The sequence below is a fragment of the Astyanax mexicanus genome, chromosome 2 (assembly GCF_023375975.1).
Source record: "Astyanax mexicanus isolate ESR-SI-001 chromosome 2, AstMex3_surface, whole genome shotgun sequence".
Lineage (NCBI taxonomy): Eukaryota > Metazoa > Chordata > Actinopteri > Characiformes > Acestrorhamphidae > Astyanax > Astyanax mexicanus.
The window spans coordinates 31,988,208-32,009,500 of record NC_064409.1 but is presented as its reverse complement, the minus strand read 5'-3'; the positions used below and the strand labels follow the sequence as shown (position 1 = coordinate 32,009,500).

Here is a 21,293-nt window from a genome sequence, read left to right as displayed (position 1 = left end):
AGCAAGGCAGATTGTGTTTATAGAATGATAGATTGGGAGAAGGGGCTTCAGGAATATTCCTCCTCCCAAAATTTTATTTCATAACAAAACCTGCACAAGCATCTCTACAGTGCCTCATAGACTTAAATCAATTGCAGTCAAGGCAAATTATACTTTGTGTCACACACTTTACACTTGGTCAGGAGCAGGTTTTTACTACCTTATCACATGCAAAATTCACTCAAATTACATTGAATGAATGAGGACCATTTTGACACAGATGTGCAATTGCACATCCACAGCTTGTCTAGCGCCTGTAAAGATGTATTTCCAACAGACAGGACACTCTGGATCAGAAAAACACAAACCTCCTTGCACCAAGCTTACTGGCCCGCATGGATTAGAGGTGTACAAAACTCCCAGCATTGATATGTTGAGATGTGGTAGTTTGGTGTTCTCTGAAATGATCGTGCTCCATTAAATACTTTTAATGAGTTGGAGATGAGGTCAGGTGGTTTCAACTCTTTTTTTTTAAATAAAAATAAAAGCAGAAGAAACAATAAACAAGCCGATGTCCCAATACTTTTGTCCACATAATGTACAATACATTCTGTATTATTAAACACTGCCCAGTCATTTTAATTACTTCTAAAACATGTTTATCTAGTCAAACAAATTAAACAAACTGGTATTGCATCATTTGGAACTTTTAGCACTTTCCAAGTCTCAACTTAGAGAAACAAAATCATGTCTTATACAACAATGGTGAATTATTAGGTTGCAGGAGAACAGGATGTCTTTTTATGTTTTGAGAAATGACCAGTGATAGAAAGGTGAACCCAGTATTCCTCTTTCTCTCCCGAAGACAGTGGTTATACTTCATATTTCTTTTTTAGAGCCCGAACTGAGTCATCCTCCAGTCCAGTGTGTGAAATACACTCAAATAATTCCTGTATCACTGAAAGGAAAAAAAAAAAAAAAAATTTAGTTGTCATCCCACTACTATAACACAGTGCCTATAAAAAATAATTCACCCCTTTGCTATTTTACCCCTTTTACTGCTTTTATAAATGTAATCATGGTCAATTCAATTTGCCTTTTTAAAGAGTAACCCAAAAACCTTTTGTTAATTACATAAAAATATCAAAAGTGATTAAAAAAATATTTACTCTAAGGGTGCTTTCGCCCCTACCTTGTCTTTTCAGTTTGGGTCTGAACCAAAGTAGCAGGTGTGAATGGGGCCATGAACTACAGTCCGGACCAAAAGGACCAGAGTTTTGTCCTTACTGCATCATACTGTACTGATTTTTAAATGTTGTAAATTTAATACACTAGTTATTCTGCAGATCAAATGATAATAAAGTGTTGCCCTTTGCTTGCTTTAGATGCTATAGGTGCACCTAACAATAACCAGTGATTAACACCTCACTGGCCAGCAGATGATTAGAATGCAGGGTGGCCACTTTATCATGACTAATAGAAAGAAATAATTAATATATAGTACAAAGAGAGGGTGTACCTTTCTTTTCAGCAGAAGACATGAACATAACAGTCATCTCAAACCTTCTCACTTTTGACAAGCTTTTCAGGACTGCCAGTATGATTGATGGCTCCTCATTCCTGAAGAAATAAAAAGTACAAATTAAATTCCCACTAATTACAAAAGTATTAATGCATGGATTCAACACAGAAGTAAAAAATGGCCTTAACACACTACTACCATGTTAGTGTCACAAATGTTTACATCTATATGAAGTAATACTAAATAATTCAAATTAATTTGATGAGCTGAAACACTTAAATGTGACAATGATAAAATTGAAGAAATTGAAAAGGAGGCAAATTCTTTTAAATTACTATAAAAATACAGATGCAACTACTGACATGCATAACAGCAACACACGTAACTGGCAAGCTTTTTAACCAAAATTTGCATGTGCCGGGATATGCCTCAATACATACTTGATGTAAAAGCACTGAAGTACTTTCAAAATCTTATTAAGGATGTCAGGCTCCAGAGAGTTTTGAAAAATCTTCTCGTAGGCTTCAGGGTGAATTTGCTGAAAGAGAACATGCAAAAGCACTCATCATACTTGACAACAGATGCTGACATGAAACAATGTCATTAATAATAAACAATAAGAGCTAGTCATAATAAGAGGCAGGACCCACCTTTAAATATCTGTAGCTGACTTCAAGATGATCACCAATCTTCCTCAAGTCTGCTTCTAGCTGGAAGCCGTTTGTGGGGGGTGGAGGAATGGACTCAGATTGGACTGAAGTAGAGGATAAGGATGAGGTTTGCTCCATGGCTTTTTTATCTTTGTGCAGTGCTGTCTGTTTTCTGAGGGAATCTCCTTCAGAATCTCTGAAATGCAGTAAGTTCAGCTAACTTTGTGAGTGTGATTTATTTAGTCATATTCAACCACATTATTACTCTTTAGGACCTTTCATAATTAAACTTGTTTGATATAAAACCGTGGATCAGGCTTACTTGGCTGGAGGTTGTGACGGAGTGTCTGACAGCTCGATTTTTAGTATCTTGGCAGAGGGGGAACATGAGAGTGGAGAAGCTTCACCTTGCATTACTCTCTCTGAGAAAGAAGCAGTCACACTTGGCACTGGTCCAGGTTTTGAGGAGTTTCCAGCAGCGGTCGATCTCTGAGGCTGCATTACGGCTGTAAGCTCTCCTCCAACTTCTTCGATTTCCATTCTTTTCATTGGCTTCTAGGATGTCAGAGCAGAGACGAAATAGTTTAAGACATTTAGTCTCTTTAAAACTCTAGATGTGTTCCATATAGTTGATTGTACAAAATGCACATGTATCAATAAAGATAAAGAGTAAAAATGAAACAAAATTAGCCTCTGCATGCTGCATACAAAAAAGGGGCTAATAAAAACACTTAAGAACTACTTTTTTAATCCAGAGTACTGCTAGAGTAAAGAGGCACCATGAAAAACACAGATCCAAAAAAGTTCATGAAAAGCAGCACATAGTCTAACAGCTAATTATACTAACATTTAATGCATCAGTGATATTTGTAATCCACAACATTGCCCTGTCTGTATGTTACATATAAATTTTTACAATTACACAAACAGATAATTACCAGAAAGTATTTACTGCACTATAATTATTACTTACAATACACTGTATAACAGTGGGAGTGGTGGAAATCTCTAGGCACCTTATGATAGGATTACGATTCAGAGGTCTGTCATGTGATTAGAAGACAATTATCAATTCATCTTGACGCATTTTTTTCTTCTATACAGGATTTCTCTTTCTTTGTTGCATGTAATGAGCAATAATAAATTCCACTATTTAATAAGTTAGGGTAATATGAAAACCAGCTACAAGGAAAGCAGAAACAAAAAGGTAGCTAATAGTCTTAAGTGTAGCTCCATATTCTAACCTACCATGTGAAGGTGCCACCAGCTGTGTGTGTGTGTTAGCGTGTGCGTGTATTTGCGTGCGTGTGTGTGTGTGAGACAGAGAGAGAGAGCGACTGAGAGTTTTCAGCACAGTGATGCTGTTTCCACTGTTTTATGGGAAATAAAACAGATGGCTTGAGAGGTAGCCTGACAGATTAGTGCTGCTGCTACCTGACGTTAAATCAGCGTTGATGAACAGTGCGACAAAACAAGTGGCAGTGAACACACTGACACAGACCAATTTGGGAAACATGAGTGAGATCCAGTGATATGCAAACATTACAACGTGGAATCATAAGAGCATATTAGGAGGTAAAAATGAAGAAAAAAAAAAAACATTACACATAACGCTTATATATCTGAACACACAGAACACAAACTTCATAATAAAAGCATAAATATTAGGGTTTATTTAAATGCTGCTAGAATACTAAAACACCAATGGGGGAATTTAGTTACTTATTTAGCACTAAATAAGGATTGACTCACCGTAGATCTGAGATGTTCTGGTTTATTGACTGGTTGAACTGTTCTTCTTTGAGTTCCTTCTGCTGGCTGTAGCCCACTAGAAGTCATCTCCTGATTACAAATACACCAAGGCCAGAGAAAGCAATGAAATATTATTCTATACAACCAAAAAGTTGTGCTAGTTTAAGCAGATACAAATGCTATATTTAATGCACAACATTAGAAAGTTAGCATAATTCTGCATTTTAAGACGAAAACAGCACACTTGATCACTACAATGTACTTATTATGGAACCACATGTTTTTTTCATACCAGTCCCTCATACAATTTCTTAGTGGTCAGACAAATCCCTGGAAAGAGTTAAACTGTATTTACATGCAATGATAACTATTAATTACAATAAATACTGGACACAGCTTAAAACACAATTTGTTGTTTTGTCAGCATCATCCAGTTCTGCAGTTAAAAAAAAATATGTGATGACATCATACAAAGGCAAAATTTACCATATTCAGTTTTTTCAGCTCATTCATTGCCTGTTTGTTTCCTGGTTCAAGCCTCAGAACCTGCTCGAAATCTTAAAATGAATAAAAATAACAACACAACAACATAATCAACATATGTTATACTCTGTATGAACATGAAAAGCAAATACAATAACAACATTTGAATATTTCTTTAAATCTATCATATTTTCTAGCATATTTGACTGCTGGTGTCTTGTTTTGTAGCATTAGCAGTAAGAACATAGAAAATGTTGCACATTTTAACAACACTAAATGTTCTTAGCTGTTAAAACCTCTAAATATAACTACCTCATATCATATCAATACTTTGCAAAATTGCTGGAAAACATTTCTAGAAGTGTTATCATTTTGTGTTCACTCTTAGGCTAATATACAACCTAATGAAAACATTTGGGCGTCCCTGAACAAATGGCACATTTTGTGGATGTAAATAAATGAACAAATTCTTTACATGAAAGAAAACCTAAACTTTCTAATAATCCTACATTTTCTAATTAATGGTTTTTAGTATGTTACATTAAGCAAATAAAAAATAAAGTGTGTATAAATACAAAACATGTCAAATTTGTCAAGGGGTGCCCAAATATTGTAATAGGCCCGTTGGCGTAGGTGATATGGCTCTAAAATAATCTTACAATATTTCAATACTTTCAAAACTTACAATATTCTTGCAAAAACATTGAATTAAAAAAAAATAATTTCAAGAATCCACTACTGCAACCAAATTAATATTAAATTTATTTGGCAACATTATTGCACATGGTATGGTATGACACACCCCTGACAAAGAATTTCTTCGGATTGTAACAGAAGTCAATGATTCAATATGTATTGATACTAATAATGCACTCCATGAATCCAGGATTGAAGTAAAATAAGTGATATGGGACAGATATAATCTGTCACTATCAGATATTTATGGGGAAATTACAACAGTGTGATTTTCCCTTTGCTACAAACAGTAAAAAAAAAAAAGTCTACTCTAAAGGGCCATATGGCCCTAAAATAATAATAACAATATTTCAAATTATTTTTTTTAAATAAAGTATTAAATAAATTTGGTGATATTATTGTGTACGATATGATCTGGCATACCCCTAATAGATGGACAGAAAACAGACCTTCCTTGGCTTCAGTAAGATGGCCCAGAGCAGCTCTAGCTGTGCCACGTCGGGCGAAAGCCTTTAAGTAGGTGCTGTCCAGAGCAATGGCCTTACTGCAGTCCTCTTCTGCTTCAGCATACCTGTCCAACATTAACACCACAGGGGAGGCAACAATCTTACTGTGAGAGGGTTCCAACAGACAGCAGTCATTAATGTCTAAATAGCTGACAGCACTAGTAAGTACACCTTACAGGTCCAAACTGTCCAAATTGTACTTTATTATATTGTTGTCTCTTCCCGGTGTCACGGAACTCATTAGTGTTACAAGGGCTGTTAAATTTGGTGTTTTGGGTATAATTCTCGCATACCAGCCACTGGATTTTCAACATGGCACCTCATAGCAAAGAACTCTTTGAGGATTTGAGAAAGAGGATGATTTTCTAAAGAAAAGCAGTCCAAGAGCATTGGGTTACTGAAATTGTTCCTATGGTCTGACAAGACCAAGATAAACTTGTTTTACTCAAAACAGAGCAGAGCACGATCCCTCCCTTTGAAAATTGGGTCGATGGCAGTTTTACAATATGATAATGATCCCAAACACACAGGTTGACAACAGCCTTTCGGAAGAAGCTGAAAGTAATGATGTTGGACTTGCCAAGCATGTCTCAAAAACTAAACCCTATTGAGCCCCTGTGGAGTATTCCATGTCCAAGTGAGTTAAGGCAGTGCAATAATAATAATAATAATAATAATAATAATAATAATAATAATAATAATAATAATAATAATAATAATAATAATAATAGCAATAATAGTGGAGGTCACAAATAATATTCACACTTTGCACAATGTAGCCATATTTATGTAAGGTGCACTCACTTGTGTTGTCAGCCATGTACACTTTTATGGCTGTGTGTTCAATAATTTTCAGAAGATTTTATACTGAAAAAAGAAAGCTGTACATTGCCAACCCTATATTTTTATGTTTATTTCTAAATTGTTTTGTCCCATGAAAAGACATGAAATATTTGTAGAAACGGGAGAAAATGTAACATGTGAGGTAAGGTGGGACATTCCATCTTTAGATAAGTCATTGTGTTGTGTAGCCTATAATCATGTTATGAACATGCAGCTCCTAATTCACACATAAGCATTTAAATATTACTTTAAATGGTTTATAATGGTGATTATCATCACGTTTAAAAGGTGACAGCAGGGTGTCAATCATTGAACCCCTCCCATTTTAGACACATATGCAGAAACTTCATACCTTTCAAGTTTGAGGTAAGCCATAGCTCTGTTAGCAGCGAGTAAAGCATTTGTGGCATCTGCCTCCATGCCTTTGGTGTAGCTCTCCACAGCTGCCTCATACTTTCCCTCCTTGAAGTAAGCATTACCCTAAAAGAGCAACACAGAATGAATTCAGATGTCCACATGAAACAAACTTCAGGGCCATCTATGAAACTGAACGATGAAACTGTATGAAAGTGAATTTCTACTGAAATAATGTGCTCTCCTATTTCTGACTGCCAGATTACACAAGTAAAAGCATGATTTATACACTCTATTAAGGAAGTTGAAGTACTTCACTACCGTACTTAAAGGTATTATTCATTTTAAAATATCTAGTTGTGGTCTTTAGTATAAATGAATATGTAAGCTGTTTTTTGTAAAATATTTTTTTTTTGCTTCAGTGACTCAGTATAATACAGCTTTAATCCGGTGGAGAAGTGGAGGCGGGGGGAACGATAGGATTTGGGTATTGCTCATGAATATTCATACATGCAAACATATCGCCTCTGATTGGCTAACAGCACTAAGAGGCAGTGAGACGAACAACAGATAAAGACATTTTGGCACTAATAATAGTTTTTGCAATGTCATTTGTTACTTTACAACATGAGTAATGCCCTGCTAAGTGCATAAAATGCTGTATCTGTATCGACTGGATTATTATTGTTTATTTCTACTTTCACCTTATCTTCACTACATATTTTCAATGAGTTTAATACTTTTACTCAGATATATTTTTTATGTGCTGCTTCGTTCCTCATTACAATTATAAAAATGTTACGAATTATTCCAAACCCACATTATCACTAAAGCCAGAGAGGTAAATGCACTGCACTGTAACCGAGTTTAATGAAGCTCATCATCATTGAATCAGGTGATTTAGCTGATCTGCTCCTGTTCTGCCTTTCACTCTGAGAACTTTCAGAGTGATAAAACAGTACTGTACTTTTACTTTCAGTACTTGAGTAGTGCCTTTTGCGACAAACTACTTACAATACTTAAGTACAAAATAATTAAATACTTTAGTACTTCCACTTAAATGTGGTGCTTAAAGAACACTGTAACTTCTCTAAGTCTGGGTCTCGTTATATATATATGAATATCACAGAATAACAGTTTCATGATGTCATTGTTATTGTACGCAACATATTGTGATCGTATTATGAAATGCACTGTGATTCCCACCCCTAGTCCCCATAGAGAAGTAATGCAACAGAATTGGACTCTTTAGAGCAGATATACATGAACCTATTGTCACCATGCCTACTGCCAGGAGTGGGCTAAAGGGTATGAAGCTCTCAATCTATCTTGTTACTGTAAGATCTTTCACTACCTCCCAAAGCATATGTTCAATCCTTCAGAGTTGAGGAATTGATTTTACTTTAATAAATATTGCTCCCTTCTTTGTAAACAGATGCTTAGAATCATGTTCATGCATCCAGGTCTCTTTCATATGGACCCAGTTCTGAGTTTCTGAGATTCATGCAGGTGCCCCCCACATACTATGTTTTGCTGCAGAATCAAACCCAGCCTTCCACTTACAGAACTGTACTCACCCGGTCCTTCTGCACCACTGCCTCCTGTCTTCTCTGCTGCTCCTCTTCTATGTGTTTAGGCTTTGCTTCCTCAGCAGGCAGCACTTCAACCAAAGTCTTCTCTACCTTATCTTCTGTCTGTTTTTGAGAAGCTAAAGCCTGACAGGAGAAACACTATAACACAAACATGCCAACACCATTAAATTAAAAGCCAATTAATTTAAAGTAAATATATAGTAGGATATGGAGGGGTTTGGAGTGGTCAGTATGCAGACCTGGTTTAGCTTCTTGATCTCATTCTGAGCATCTAGGTTTTCAGGGTCCAACTTCAAAACCATTTCGTAATCTTACAGAAAGAGTAGAATAAATTGTTTCATGCACCATTGTTTAACATTAAAAAGTAGATGATTTCAAGAAAAGCATTTTATCTAATTATTAAGCACAAACATAAAAACAAAAAATAAGCTTAAACTATTCTAACTACTTCAAATTACAAATCACAATAAAACTACGTAAACATTCTGCAGCAACAGAAAAGAAACAAAAGATAAAACACATAGCTAACAGTTGTGCTAAATGCTTATCTACATTGATATATGTAATCTCTATTTTTACCTGAAATTTAATGACACAAAGGCCCCTGTTTTCACAGCAACCTATGATAGAAGATACATGGCAACCAACACTTTTAGTTTAACCTTTACCTTCTAAAGCACCCTGATGGTTATTAAGAGCAAAACGTGCAGCCCCTCTTCTGGCATAGGCTTTAATGTACTTGCTGTCCAGCGCTATAGCCAGGTTACAGTCGGACTCTGCAACAGCATACCTACAACACATACAAGTACCAGTGTAAATAACTGAGAGACAAATATGCAGAAACCATTAACCAGAAAAACAAAGCAAAATATAGTACCAGTCAGAAGTTACAACACACATTCTCATTAGTATTTATTCTTTATTTCTATGAATTACTACATTGTAAATTAATATTAAAGATTTAAAACCATTGAAAGAAAGGATGTAATTAGGTAAGTTTGTGGCCTCCACAAACACCTGATATAAAAACCCAGCCCAACTGGTTTGAGACAAAACCACCTTCAGAAGCAGTAAAGCAGTATAACCACCTTTAGAACTCCTTTCAGACAATAGAAGAACCATTGCAGGTTCTACCTCATGAAGCTGCCACTCAAAATAGGCATGAAAGCACAGGGTGCTACTTTGAAGAATCTAAAATATAAAACATTTTTTGACTTGTTTAAGACTTTTTATTTTCTTAATAATTTTATTTGCATTCCTTCATAATTTGAATGTTTTCAATATTAATTTTCAATGTAAAAAATAATAACAAATAAATAAAAAAATTAAATGAGAAGGGGTGTGTCCAAACATTTGACTGGTACTTAAGTCACACATGATTAAAAACAATAGAAGAATGTAAAAAGAATTTTACTTTTTAAGTCTGAAGAAAGATGCTGCTCGGTTTGTCGGCAGAACAGGATTGTATGGGTCAGCACTCATTCCTCTGGTGTAGCATTCAATGGCCTCGTCATACTTTCCGTCTTTAAAGAACTGGTTGCCCTGAAACATTAATGAAAAATAATATGAACCACATTAACCAGAACATAAACAACAGCTGCAGAATTTATTTTACTTTGTTATTCTTGAGAAGTGAATGTTTGAGTGATTTCTTTGGCATTCTATATGATTTTATTTTTTTGTAGAGTATATAAATTTAAGTCATATCTACTCATACCACAACATGCTACCTTTAAACATGTACACGTTTAGAAACTGAGCAGCAAAATCAATTCTGTATAATTGTTCTAGTCTCTAGTATGAATAAGTATGAATAAATGCCATGTGAGCTGGTTTGTGTGAAAAAAACAATCAGTAATCAGGTATAACCATTTTGATCAATCTCCCTAATTCACAAAGCCAATTACCCAACCTACTCATTAGGACTCCCCCTATCACTAATGATGCCCCAACTCTTTTTGAACTGCTGCTGATGTATCATTACCGAGTAGCATCACAGCGCACTTGGAGGAAAGCTCAGCGGCTGAATTGTATGAAGTAAGAGGCAGTACACAGCATAATTCATGTGTTTGGGGGTACGGGACTGTAAAGATTTAAGAATCATTGCTTTAAAAGAATTGCATTAATGGTCAATTTCCTTACTTTCTCCTTCTCTTTCATTGCCAGGTCTCTGTCCACCTGCACCTCCTCCGAGTCAGAGTCATTCGATTCTGGGCTCTCTTCTTTGTCCACTGTCTCAAGAGCTTTATCCTGTATAAAGCAAATGGCAATGGGCATAAAATCAACAACACCGAATACAGTTCTGTGGTTCCACTTTTATATTCTTAGATAAATTAAAAAAAGCAAAGGTTCCTTACCACATCAAACTTTTCCCATGACTGATAATCATATGATTTTATTCTCTGTACTGGCTTCTGCTCTTCTTGGCTGTTCTTGTCAGGAACTTTACCTTTGACGCGTCGTTTCTTCTTGTAATCTTTGTTTCTCACAGGTGGAAGAGTTTTCTGTAATTTGAACATTTTGATTTCAGATAAATAATCCAAATATAAAAAATCATACAAATCTCATTTACAAAAAGATACATAAAGTGCAGGGTCAAGCTGAGTTTTAGAATGAGCAACAAATAAGTACCATATAGATCTGTTTAGGTACAAATCTGTAAGACTGATTTTACTGTACAAGTAAGATTGTAAGAGTTCACAAAAGTTATGGTTTAGTTCATGCAAAAGTTTGGATCTATCCAAGTTATGTTTCTTACAAACAGTTTAAATATAAACGTAAACCTGGTGTTTGTCAGCTGGTTATGGACTCTTTCCCACACTCCCTGCTCTGTACACAGCAAGGCATTCAGACTTACAGCACCATTAGATTTAGATGTTACCATTTAGTCCAAGTACAAAGTGACGTATGATAAAAAATAATAAACACATTTATTTTGTATTTATCTATTTATTTTCAACTGAGGTTCAGGTCCATACCAAACCATGAGGACTGATCAGTAAGAATCACGATTTATCCGTGGCTGTTATCAGTAGGCCTGTATTATTTTCACTGACATTTCTCAGAGGCACATGTTTAAAATTGTATAGTTGCAATTTTCAATATTTTACTGCTGTAGATAATCATGTACTTGCTTGTAAATAATATCCACAACACATTACTGTTGTGGATTTCCTTCCTGGATGTAAATTTAACACAAATATAATATTTATACTTATTTAGTTTGTTATTTCTGGCTTTATTTTATATTTTCTACTTTTCTCTTTATGCGGCATACTTGGTAAGGAGCAAAGAAAATTTGTTGTACTTGTTTCGGTAACACTTTATAATAACTTTCATCAAAATATATTTAACTAATGATCAGTAGATAGTAACAACGCATTAGTTTATCAGAATTTAAATATTAACAAATGTTTACACATAGTACTTAGTTATCAGCATGGATATTCATATTTAAAAATGTTAAAACATTGGCATTAGCCAATGCGTTTATTAGTATTTAAAAAAATGTATTAGCAACATTTTAGTGTGAAAAACAATAGTTATTAATCATTGAATTAATGGTATATTAATGAAAGTTATTATAAAGTGTTGTTTTTTACTGTGCACGACAATAAACTCTTTGAATCTTACATACAGGGCTCATACCCCACACCAGCCCAACCCAAAATGCAAAATAAACAAGAATAAGTAACTACAATCAAAACTCAGAAAAATGCATTGCTGGGGCGCCAAGTGGTCCAGTGGTCTAAAGCACTACCACTATGAGCAGGAGGTCGCAGGTTCGAACCCCCGCTCATGAGCTTTGCCATCAAGCTGCTGGCGCCCAGAGGGAGCACAATTGGCCTTGCTCCCTCCCGGTGGGTAGATGGCGCTCTCTCCCCACATCACTAAAAGGGTGATGTCCGCAGCACAGGGCGTCTGTGAGCTCATATATCAGAACCCAGTCGCTGCGCTTTCCTCCGAGCGCCCTGGCTGCTCGGCAATGCTGCATAAGCAGCAGCTCGAGTATCGGAGGAAACATGTTCTAGTCTTCAGCCTCATTTTGTGATGGGGCATCACTAGTGATAGGGGGAGTCCTAATGAGTGGATTGGGTAACTGGCTATGCAAAATTGGGGAGAAAATTATATTTAAAAAAAATTATTATATATAAAAAAAAAATTAAAAAAAAGAAAGATGCATTGCACACCTGTGATTCTGTTACACTTCCTGTGCGAAGCTCTTCATCTTTCTTTTTTATGTCGACCTCCCAGGTTTCAAGCTCCCTCATGAAGTTCTGGAGATCCTCCGAATTCTGACGCATCTGCATCTGCAGCTCAATGGCTTTATTGCCCCCCGACATGCTGCAGTGTTTTTTCAGTCTAAAACGACACAATACAGGAAGAATGCACGTGACACAAAAGCTCTGGCAGCATGAATAAACCAAGTGAAACAATTTTCTTTAGATCTTTCTTACCAAGAGCCATTAGGCTTTTTAACTCCTCCCAGCGAGAATTAAATGCTGCTACAAACTCAGTTAAACCAAGTTTCACTACATAGACAATTACTTAAATACACTGACACATTAATATGGACATTTACTCAACCATACTTACATTTACACAGACATCTACTCATGGTGAAAGTAAATTTAAGTTTATTTTTACTATCAATGACATTTGCATCTTGCACTTTCACTCTGTTAACTATTCATTAGCTGATAGCACCATCAACTGCATTGACATAGAAACGTATCTCTAAAGGTTTTTTTTCTGACACCTACACAGCACATTTCTGGAGTTAGAAAATCGGGAGTTAAACAAAAAATGTGTGGAAGTGTTAAATTGTTTCAGTTTATTCTCCAACTTAAACTACAAGTTGAGTTGAGGGGAACTGTTTGGTGGTGTAGAGTTTATTTCAGAGTTTTTTCCAAGGTGTTGAGGAGCGTGACTGAACTCTCTAATGGGTGTGTCCCCCAATCCTAGCTTACCATCAGTGTGAAGTCTTGCCCACCAGGGCTCCTTCCATGGGGTATTTCATTATATTTTATATAATGATTGTTTATTTAGCTAACATTTTGTTGGCTATAAAAGCAAGTTACCATCTTCTGCACTGTAAAGTGTGATAAAGTGCTGGAAATGCACTGAAAACTGCATTGTTTTAAAATCTTACAATGTTTTTTTTAATAACATTTGTTTAATAAGACACTTTTATGCTTTATCTGTTAATACTGTGAAGGAGTTTATGTTAAAATTAATTTTCCAGCTGAGAGCTGTATTTTAACTTCATTTGAGGTCTGAAAGCTTGGCCATTATATTTTAGCCATTTCTCATTTTCTGCAAATAAATGCTCTAGTCTAAATGACAATATTTTAATTTGGAATTTGGGAGAAATGTTGTCCGTAGATAATAGAATAAAAAAAAAAAACAACGTTCATTTTACTCAAACATATACCTAACCTATAAATAGCAAAATCAGAGATGCTGATTCAGTAAGTGTTTTTTTTTTTATTCCAGAGCTGTATAAACCTGTGTGTGTTGCTGTGAATGATCCATCCAGTTTATTCCTGCGCAGTGGTGGTCCTGTGGGGTCTGTACGGATATGTAGTGGCAAGCCAAACTAATAAATTATGAATTTAAATAAACAGTTTATTATTTTCTTGTGTGTAGCTAGATGAGCCAAGTTCATTATCAATGAAATATCGATACCGATAACGAACTATTATAATATAGTTCCTGTAACCTGCATAACTTCACTTGCTAGCTATAAACAACACATTCACTCACTTTCACTATTAATTAGTGAACATGCTCACACTGCTGATACCTATCAGTTTACACAGTAACAATACACACTGTGTATTTATTATACAGCCAGCTAGCTAGCTCTATATCACTCATACAGTAATACATACACAGCTTCTTTTTTATTAGATTTATTATAATTAAGTCCTGTATTTACAGTGGCCTTAGAGGTAGGTAAACCAGGTCCAGGAAGTAAAAATCCATCCCATGGGTTCGTACCAACTGTCTGTGCGGCTCTGCAGTTGGTGCAAAACCCTGGAGTGGATTTTTACTTTCGTGGACCTAGGTGACCCACTTCTATTCAGCAGTAAACAGAAATCTCTCTACACGTGGTTTGAGAGAGAAGATTCCTCGAAAGTGCCTCTGAACACTGCTGTATGTTACAGTCCTGAACCGAACACTGAAGCTAAAGCTGGACTCACCTCGTTACTCAGCAGAACGCACGCTGATCTTGTCTGTTTGGGTTCAGCGCCATGACAGCCAACTACCAGCAGCCTTTGCGAATAAACCCGAACAGAGATATTCATAAGGAGCTCCGAGAAGCTCCACTAAAGCAAAGCTCTCCTGCGGTAATTTTATTAGGCCTGTCCGGCTGGTCAGCCGGTGTTCTGTCGAGTTGTGCTACCTTGTCAAATCGTGCTACCCTAATGTATATTTAACCGTAAAAATACAAAAGAAGCACCCTATTAGAGCACGTTCCCAGTAACTTAGATGTCCTAGTATTTGCTGTATCATGGAAAGTTATGGCAATGAGAGCTCATTACGAACTGCTTTTGTATTTTTTTAAATAATAATAGTTAATACAATAATACAAGACTAATTATTGCATTTATTGTTATTAATTTCCAGTTACACTTTCGTGTAATGAGCAGGGGCATAGCAGCAAAGTCTGGGTCCTGTACACTCTCATTGTCGATGGAGATAATCGGCTAAAGAACAAGTAACTACTTGTCCAGGATATTGTTTTAAGGTCGGAAAGTATAATAAAGTATTTTGCAAAAAAGTCTAATAAAACTTTTCTGTACATGTCTTTGTTTCTACAGCAAACGTTTTAGACCATAACGTCCCCCTATCATTACTGCTACTGTGCACATACTGGTACAGCCAGAGCACAGTTTAAAAGCCCGAAAAGCTTTAAAAGTGTTCAAACGTGATTCTGCTCACAGCTGCTCCGTATGAACCCGTTCATGTTGGACTCACTCGACAGCGCCCTCTAGTGGTGTAACAGACCAATAAGACATCCTTTAGTGGGTGTTCTCCTCCCTACAGTGTCTGTGGCCTCTCTCTCTCTCTGTGCCCTTTTACCTTTAGCTTCCTGCTGCTGAACCACGTGACGAGCAGAACCGAAAATGCCCTCTCTCGGAGTGTGAGTCGAGTCCAGGCGGGGAGCGGAGAGCTGAGCGCTGGGTGTGGGAGTGTGAGCCACCCGCCCGATGGATTAATGGATCAGACTAAAGAACAAGAGGAGGACTATGGCTACAGCCTGTTCCCGGAGAGGAAGAAGAGCAAGTATAAGAAGGGCTCGCTCGGAGAGAGCCTGTTCACCTACAAAAACAAGTGTCAGATGATGCTGCACTTCGCAGTGGAGACGAGTGAGTCCTTTAACCTTCACACACCAGTAACACTGATATGTAGATAATATACATGCACTCCTCACACCAGCACTCAGCTATCAGCAGCTCGGCTCTGTCTCAACACACGGGCCTGCAGCTCCCTTATTATTTCCTTAGTTTCTACCCTGAAACTGGGCTAAAGGTCCACACTCTGGCCCTGTCCCAGTTCTCGCCCTAAGCCCCTCCGCCTAGTGTACACTTTTGTCTAAAGCCCTATCCGGACGGGATTAGCTTCTCACTGGGTCGTGGGGTAATTTTCTCTTTTTTATTACCGTTTTTATTACCGTCCGGAACGACCATGTACGTGTTTTTCTCAGACGTCCTCTGAAGCTCTATCTGTAAATGGTTACTTTCTCAGGGGGACGTCTGTGAAAAATATTTCACACTTCTACTCAGTGATAAAACTCTTGCATTGGGACTGCAATTGAAAAACCAGGAGGACCAGAGAGTTTTTGGCTTTTTCTGTCACATGACAACACGTTCAGTAGCTCCTCCATTTCCACTCACTGTTGTGTTTATGTGGATCTCTGGAAATGCACCCAAAGTGTAATTATGGTGCGTGGTAGTGGACAAGTTGTTATTTTATTAAACACGAGGAGACGAAACTCAGAGATGTGCATCTGGACGAGGCTAACTTTACCGTAGGACCACTGAGTTCAGCGAAAAACAGTAGGAAATTCTGCCTGTAATTTTCTGAGAGGACGTCTGAGACCCTCTCAGAAAATGACAGGGCTTTAGTCCTGTCCGGACGCACATCTGAGTTTCATCACCTCACATTTAATAAAATAGCTATTTGTCCACTGCCACACACCTTATTAACTCTTTGGACGCACGTTTCCATGGAGATCCATGTAAACACAACAGTGAGTGGAAATGAAGGAGCTACTGAATGCCAGGTCATGTGACCAAGAAAGCCAAAAAATTACTGGTCCTTCACTGAGTAGAAGTGTGAAATATTTTTCACAGACATTCCCCTGAGAAACTAATCCAATTCGAATAGGGCTTATAAGATTTGGGTAAAAACCAAGAATAATGATCCATAATGAGTTTATATACCTAAAATAACAAAATTAGGTGGCACACTACTTTAAGGTGGCTTGTGTGCAATTCTAACACAAAATCAGAATTGCTTTCTTTAAACACAAATCCACACACACACCTTCTGTTAAGTGATTGGGTGACATTAAATCAGTGTACTGGAGCTTTAACTTTTCATTGTGGCACTTTTTTTGCACATCAGTGTGTAAAAGCAAATCTTCAATAAAGAGATCAAGTGCAGTACAACTATGTAATAGTGGGTTTGTATTTTATTTTGGCACATATTCTACATATTACTGCAGAAAATCAATGCATCTAGTAAATTGAATTAACATTTTAAAAAAAATTCTCCATAGCTTTGGCCAATCCAGCACTTCTATTTTGCACATGGAGCTGACAGTCGAAGTGAAAGTTGTGTACTGTATGATGGGTTGAGACTTGATTTTTTTAGCCTCAAAATCACACTCAACAGTCAACATGTTTGCCGTTATCGACACGGTTTTTATAAGGACATCTGGTAGTGCTTACTTGAGTTTGAACCAGCTCCATCAGCAGACAACAAAATGGGCTTATTGACTACATTTTACCAACAATTGAGATTGTGGGAACACACTATAATTCTAGAATTGTATTTAGAGTCTAAAAATGAGTCTGTGACCATGAAATTATTTAATAATTCATTTGGTTAAAGAGTAGAGCTTAAACTGTCCAGGGAACGTATCCCCCAGCACCAGGGCTATAGTGTAACACTTCTTTTTGTAAACTTCTTTTCAAGGCAAAAAAAAATAATAAAATCAGCAAAGCAAGTCCCTAGTACAGGCTGCAAGCAACAAATGCGCACCAAATATCTAATCATAGTTTTTGTGCCTTTTTTCTCCTTCAGGTCCATATGCAAAACTTCTCCTTGGAGCCATGAAGAATTCTGGCTGGTACGTATTCTAATGGGCCATATAATTACCCAAATGACACTGGACTGGTTTAAAAGGGGGTGTCTGTAATAAGGTTTTACCTGGCTCTTTATCCCTACAGCAAATTACTATAGAATGCATTTACACCTCATATTTTGTACAGATGTAAAATTAAAGTAATGCTTTATAGCAGTAGCTGACATTTATATCACCATTAAATCCACAATGATGTAAAGATGTGTGCTAGGCATGTAGCAGAGGAATGTTTTATCCAGAAATCCAAGTGTAACAAATACACTGCCTGGCCAAAAAAGTCACCACCAAAAAAAACCTCTAAAATCTTGTCAGACCACCATTAGCTTTGATTCTGCCACACATTCACTGTGGCATTATTTCAATAAGCTTTTGCAATGTCAGAAAACGTATTTTAATCCACTGTTGCACTAATTTTTTTTACCAAGACCTTGCATTGATGATGATAGAGTCTAACTGCTGTTTAAAGCTTCTCCAGCACATGCCAAAAATTCTCAATGGGGTTGGGGTCTGGACTCTGGATGATTTCACGCTCCCTAAAGCACGCTTTCACAATTCCAACCCCATGAATCCTGACACTGTCATCGTGGAATATGTCTGTGTCATCAGGGAAGAAAAAATCCATTGATGGAATAACCTGGTCTATATTCAGTATATTCTGTTGCTGAACCTAGACCTGACCAACTGCAGCATCAAACCCACATCATTTACTTACTTAAATCCAGGTGGCGACATTTTTTTTGGCCAGGCAGTGTATAAATGTGCAGACTCTGTCTTTGGAAAATTCTGCTAGTCTGATACACCATTTGGACTAGTGATGCCACAACCATCAAAGGCTGGTAGTTCAAACGTGCACAAACAGTTCTCTTTTAGATGTGCTCAGTGGTCTGATGATTTTGCATTAGTACGCTGGTACTTTACGTGACTAAGGATTTGTCTTTGCCTTTCAAGTTTTTGTTGCATTTTGTTGTAGCAGAGGATCTAGCAAGCGACAAGTACTGAAAGTCCAATCTGGGGGAAATAATCCTAAAGGGCAGATTACCTTAGAACCCAAAGGCATACTATTAAATATGATAATAACAAAATTTTGATTCTTTTTTTTTCTATAGTGCAGTCTACAAAGACAGGCATTTCTCCTGTGAAGACTGTGATGGTACAGTCAGTGGTGGTTTTGATGCCACAACGTCACAGGTATGAGGAAATCCAGCTATTTAACTTGAATACTGACATGAACAATAATATGTATTGGTATTTAACTATCAACTATCTAACTGTCATAATAATTATTTTTCTACTTATTGTTACTATTTTAAGGATTTTAAGATTTTTTTCTTCTGTGTTTTTTCTTTTGCAGATTGTGTTATGCCAAAACAACATTCACCAGCAGGCTCATATGAACAGAGTGGTCACACACGAGCTGATTCATGCCTTTGATCATTGCCGTGCACACGTGGACTGGTTTAACAGTTTTAAGCACTTGGCCTGTTCAGAGGTAAAATGGGTTTTTGCAGTAGAATGTTTTGACAGACACGTTCTAAATTAATTTGTAAAAGAAACCCAAACCAAATCCAGTCACTCGTCTTGTTTTCTTCAGATTCGGGCAGCTAACCTGAGTGGAGATTGCTCCTTCACAAACGAACTGTCCAGGTTTAACTTTGGCCTTAAAAAGCACCATCAGGTAAAGTAAATTATATTATATAAATCTAGTATTATATGTAAACTGGTTAATTCTATCTTCTTAATGACCAAAAATAATGTAAATAAATATTTATACGACCCTCTAATAGTGCTTTTTGACCAATGTGCATCCGGCACCATTATGGCTGGTGAACCTAATTTGAAACCGTTTGCCACTTTTCCACCAACAAAAGTATGTTCTGGAACCAGGAATGTTTGTTCACAGCGGGAAACGAAAAATACTATGTTCTTTCAGCGCTCTAAAGGAACCTCCAACTCAATGAATGAATGGGTTTCTTAAGAGTTTACCTGTAAGAAAATAGAAAAAAGGTATAAATAGAAAAATAGCAAACATATTCTTCCTAAAATTATCTTTTGCTTAGAACGCCAATATCAAACTGAGACCTTTAAGGAACTCCAAAGCTTACTGGCACTTTTGGCAGTGTGCCAAATAATGCTTGTCAGCAGAGGGCAGCAAGTGCTCTAAAATGTTGTTGCACAGACCAATTCCAGCAGATGACATGGCTCCCCAAACCATTACTAACTATAAGTAAGTTTTTTTTTATTTGGAAGAATTTCATTGGGAAATCAAAGGACCAGAGTGGAGAGCCACACACTTCAAGCTGCTTGAGGTTTAGTGTGAAGTTTTCACAACCAGGGATGATTAGGGAGACCATGTCATCTTCTGGCATTGGTCCACTATGTTATATCCAGTCCAAAGTCAGTTTTAAAGCACTTCATGCTGCCCTTCATTTTCCAGCAGGACTGCCATAAGTATCAATAAGAGAAAGAGCTGCAAACTTCTCCATCCACCATGTTCTAAGAATAAACAGAAAATGAGTAACAAAGCTTTCATGCGTGAATCACTGACCACATCTCCCCCACCCTTCTGTAGGAGTGTGTGCGTAGCCGTGCCCTGCGCTCCATCCTCGCCGTGCGGAAGGTGAGCAGAGAAGAGGCAGAGAAAGTGGTGGACGAAGTGTTTGAAAGCTGCTTCAATGACCACTCCCCATTCGGCCGCATCCCCCACAGCAAGAAGGATGCTAAGTTTGCCTACAGGGATTTTGAAGGCAGGGATCGATACTATGCAAACGTATAAAAGTTAACCTGCTCTTCAGGAGGCAACCCGCAAAAGCACCCTGCATACCCTGTGTGTGCTCCGGTGTGGGGGTGGCATCTCACATAATAAAATAAGCTGTACTGAAGCAAATGCTGTATCTCTCGACACATCGTTGAAACAGTCTTTGCCCAGTGTTAACAAAGGGACAGAATGTTGGTAGCTCTTTGCCTCAAAATTAAGGCATCCTACTTTATAATATTCTTGTTCTAAATGTTTGTGTTTGATGTCTGGTTTGTTGTTATGGTATAATGAAAATGTAGAATTTGTAACAATGTATGGAATGTTATTGTGTACAGTTTTATTATGAACATCAGACAACAGTACAGAGATTTCAAAAGGTGGAGCACACAATCATTTCGCTGTATTCTGTAAGCACCAGTATAGAAGAAATGGGGCCAGTTTACAATGAGACTAAAAGACAATGAGACAATAAAGAATAAAATATTTGTGTGTTTTATGAATGGTGTTTTTTTTGTGGTTATGAGTGGAACTAGCACATTACAAGTCATCAATAAACAGTTATACAACAAGATCAAACAGGAAACATTAAATAACAGACAAATAGTGAGCCCAGAAGCATATATACTGTTCAAAATCTACACTTTCTATCTTTCATCCGTCATTAAAGTATCATCTGAAGTATAACACTAACTGCTATGGTGTCAGCACCAGGGATGGCCAGTGATTATAATTTGGTCTGCTTTGGCATAATAAATAGCTTCTTATACATTCAAGACAAATAA

General features: G+C 37.0%; 2 protein-coding genes across 2 annotated transcripts; one reads left to right on the top strand and one right to left on the bottom strand.

The window, feature by feature from the left end:
• Nucleotides 1-56: 56 nt before the first annotated feature.
• rpap3 (RNA polymerase II associated protein 3) lies at nt 57-14,684 on the bottom strand. Its single transcript, XM_049474221.1, has 17 exons — nt 14,584-14,684; nt 12,568-12,739; nt 10,735-10,881; nt 10,520-10,627; nt 9,792-9,919; nt 9,046-9,167; nt 8,617-8,687; nt 8,363-8,500; nt 6,784-6,911; nt 5,532-5,653; nt 4,390-4,460; nt 3,904-3,993; nt 2,474-2,706; nt 2,152-2,347; nt 1,942-2,039; nt 1,499-1,599; nt 57-937 (listed from the first exon to the last, which is right to left on the bottom strand). Exons 2-17 carry the CDS (start codon nt 12,718-12,720, stop codon nt 852-854), a joined length of 1,992 nt encoding a protein of 663 aa, XP_049330178.1. The 5' UTR covers nt 12,721-12,739; nt 14,584-14,684; the 3' UTR covers nt 57-851.
• Nucleotides 14,685-15,469: 785 nt separating this feature from the next.
• On the top strand, nt 15,470-21,007 carry atp23 (ATP23 metallopeptidase and ATP synthase assembly factor homolog). The gene is made up of 6 exons (XM_007229745.4): nt 15,470-15,753; nt 17,696-17,741; nt 18,863-18,944; nt 19,108-19,245; nt 19,348-19,431; nt 20,326-21,007. Exons 1-6 carry the CDS (start codon nt 15,603-15,605, stop codon nt 20,527-20,529), a joined length of 705 nt encoding a protein of 234 aa, XP_007229807.3. The 5' UTR covers nt 15,470-15,602; the 3' UTR covers nt 20,530-21,007.
• The last annotated feature ends 286 nt before the right edge of the window (nt 21,008-21,293 follow it).

What these genes read in the sequence shown, in the direction of transcription:
- rpap3 (XM_049474221.1), bottom strand. Translation starts at nt 12,720, where the DNA reads ATGTCGGGGGGCAATAAAGCCATTGAGCTGCAGATGCAGATGCGTCAG. An exon ending in CCATCAGGGTGCTTTAGAAG is followed by an intron (nt 8,688 to 9,045) that starts GTAAAGGTTAAA and finishes TCTTTCTGTAAG; the next exon opens with ATTACGAAATGGTTTTGAAG. An exon ending in AGATCAAGAAGCTAAACCAG is followed by an intron (nt 8,501 to 8,616) that starts GTCTGCATACTG and finishes TTCTCCTGTCAG; the next exon opens with GCTTTAGCTTCTCAAAAACA.
- atp23 (XM_007229745.4), top strand. Translation starts at nt 15,603, where the DNA reads ATGGATCAGACTAAAGAACAAGAGGAGGACTATGGCTACAGCCTGTTC. An exon ending in TTGATGCCACAACGTCACAG is followed by an intron (nt 18,945 to 19,107) that starts GTATGAGGAAAT and finishes TTTCTTTTGCAG; the next exon opens with ATTGTGTTATGCCAAAACAA. An exon ending in AGCACTTGGCCTGTTCAGAG is followed by an intron (nt 19,246 to 19,347) that starts GTAAAATGGGTT and finishes TGTTTTCTTCAG; the next exon opens with ATTCGGGCAGCTAACCTGAG.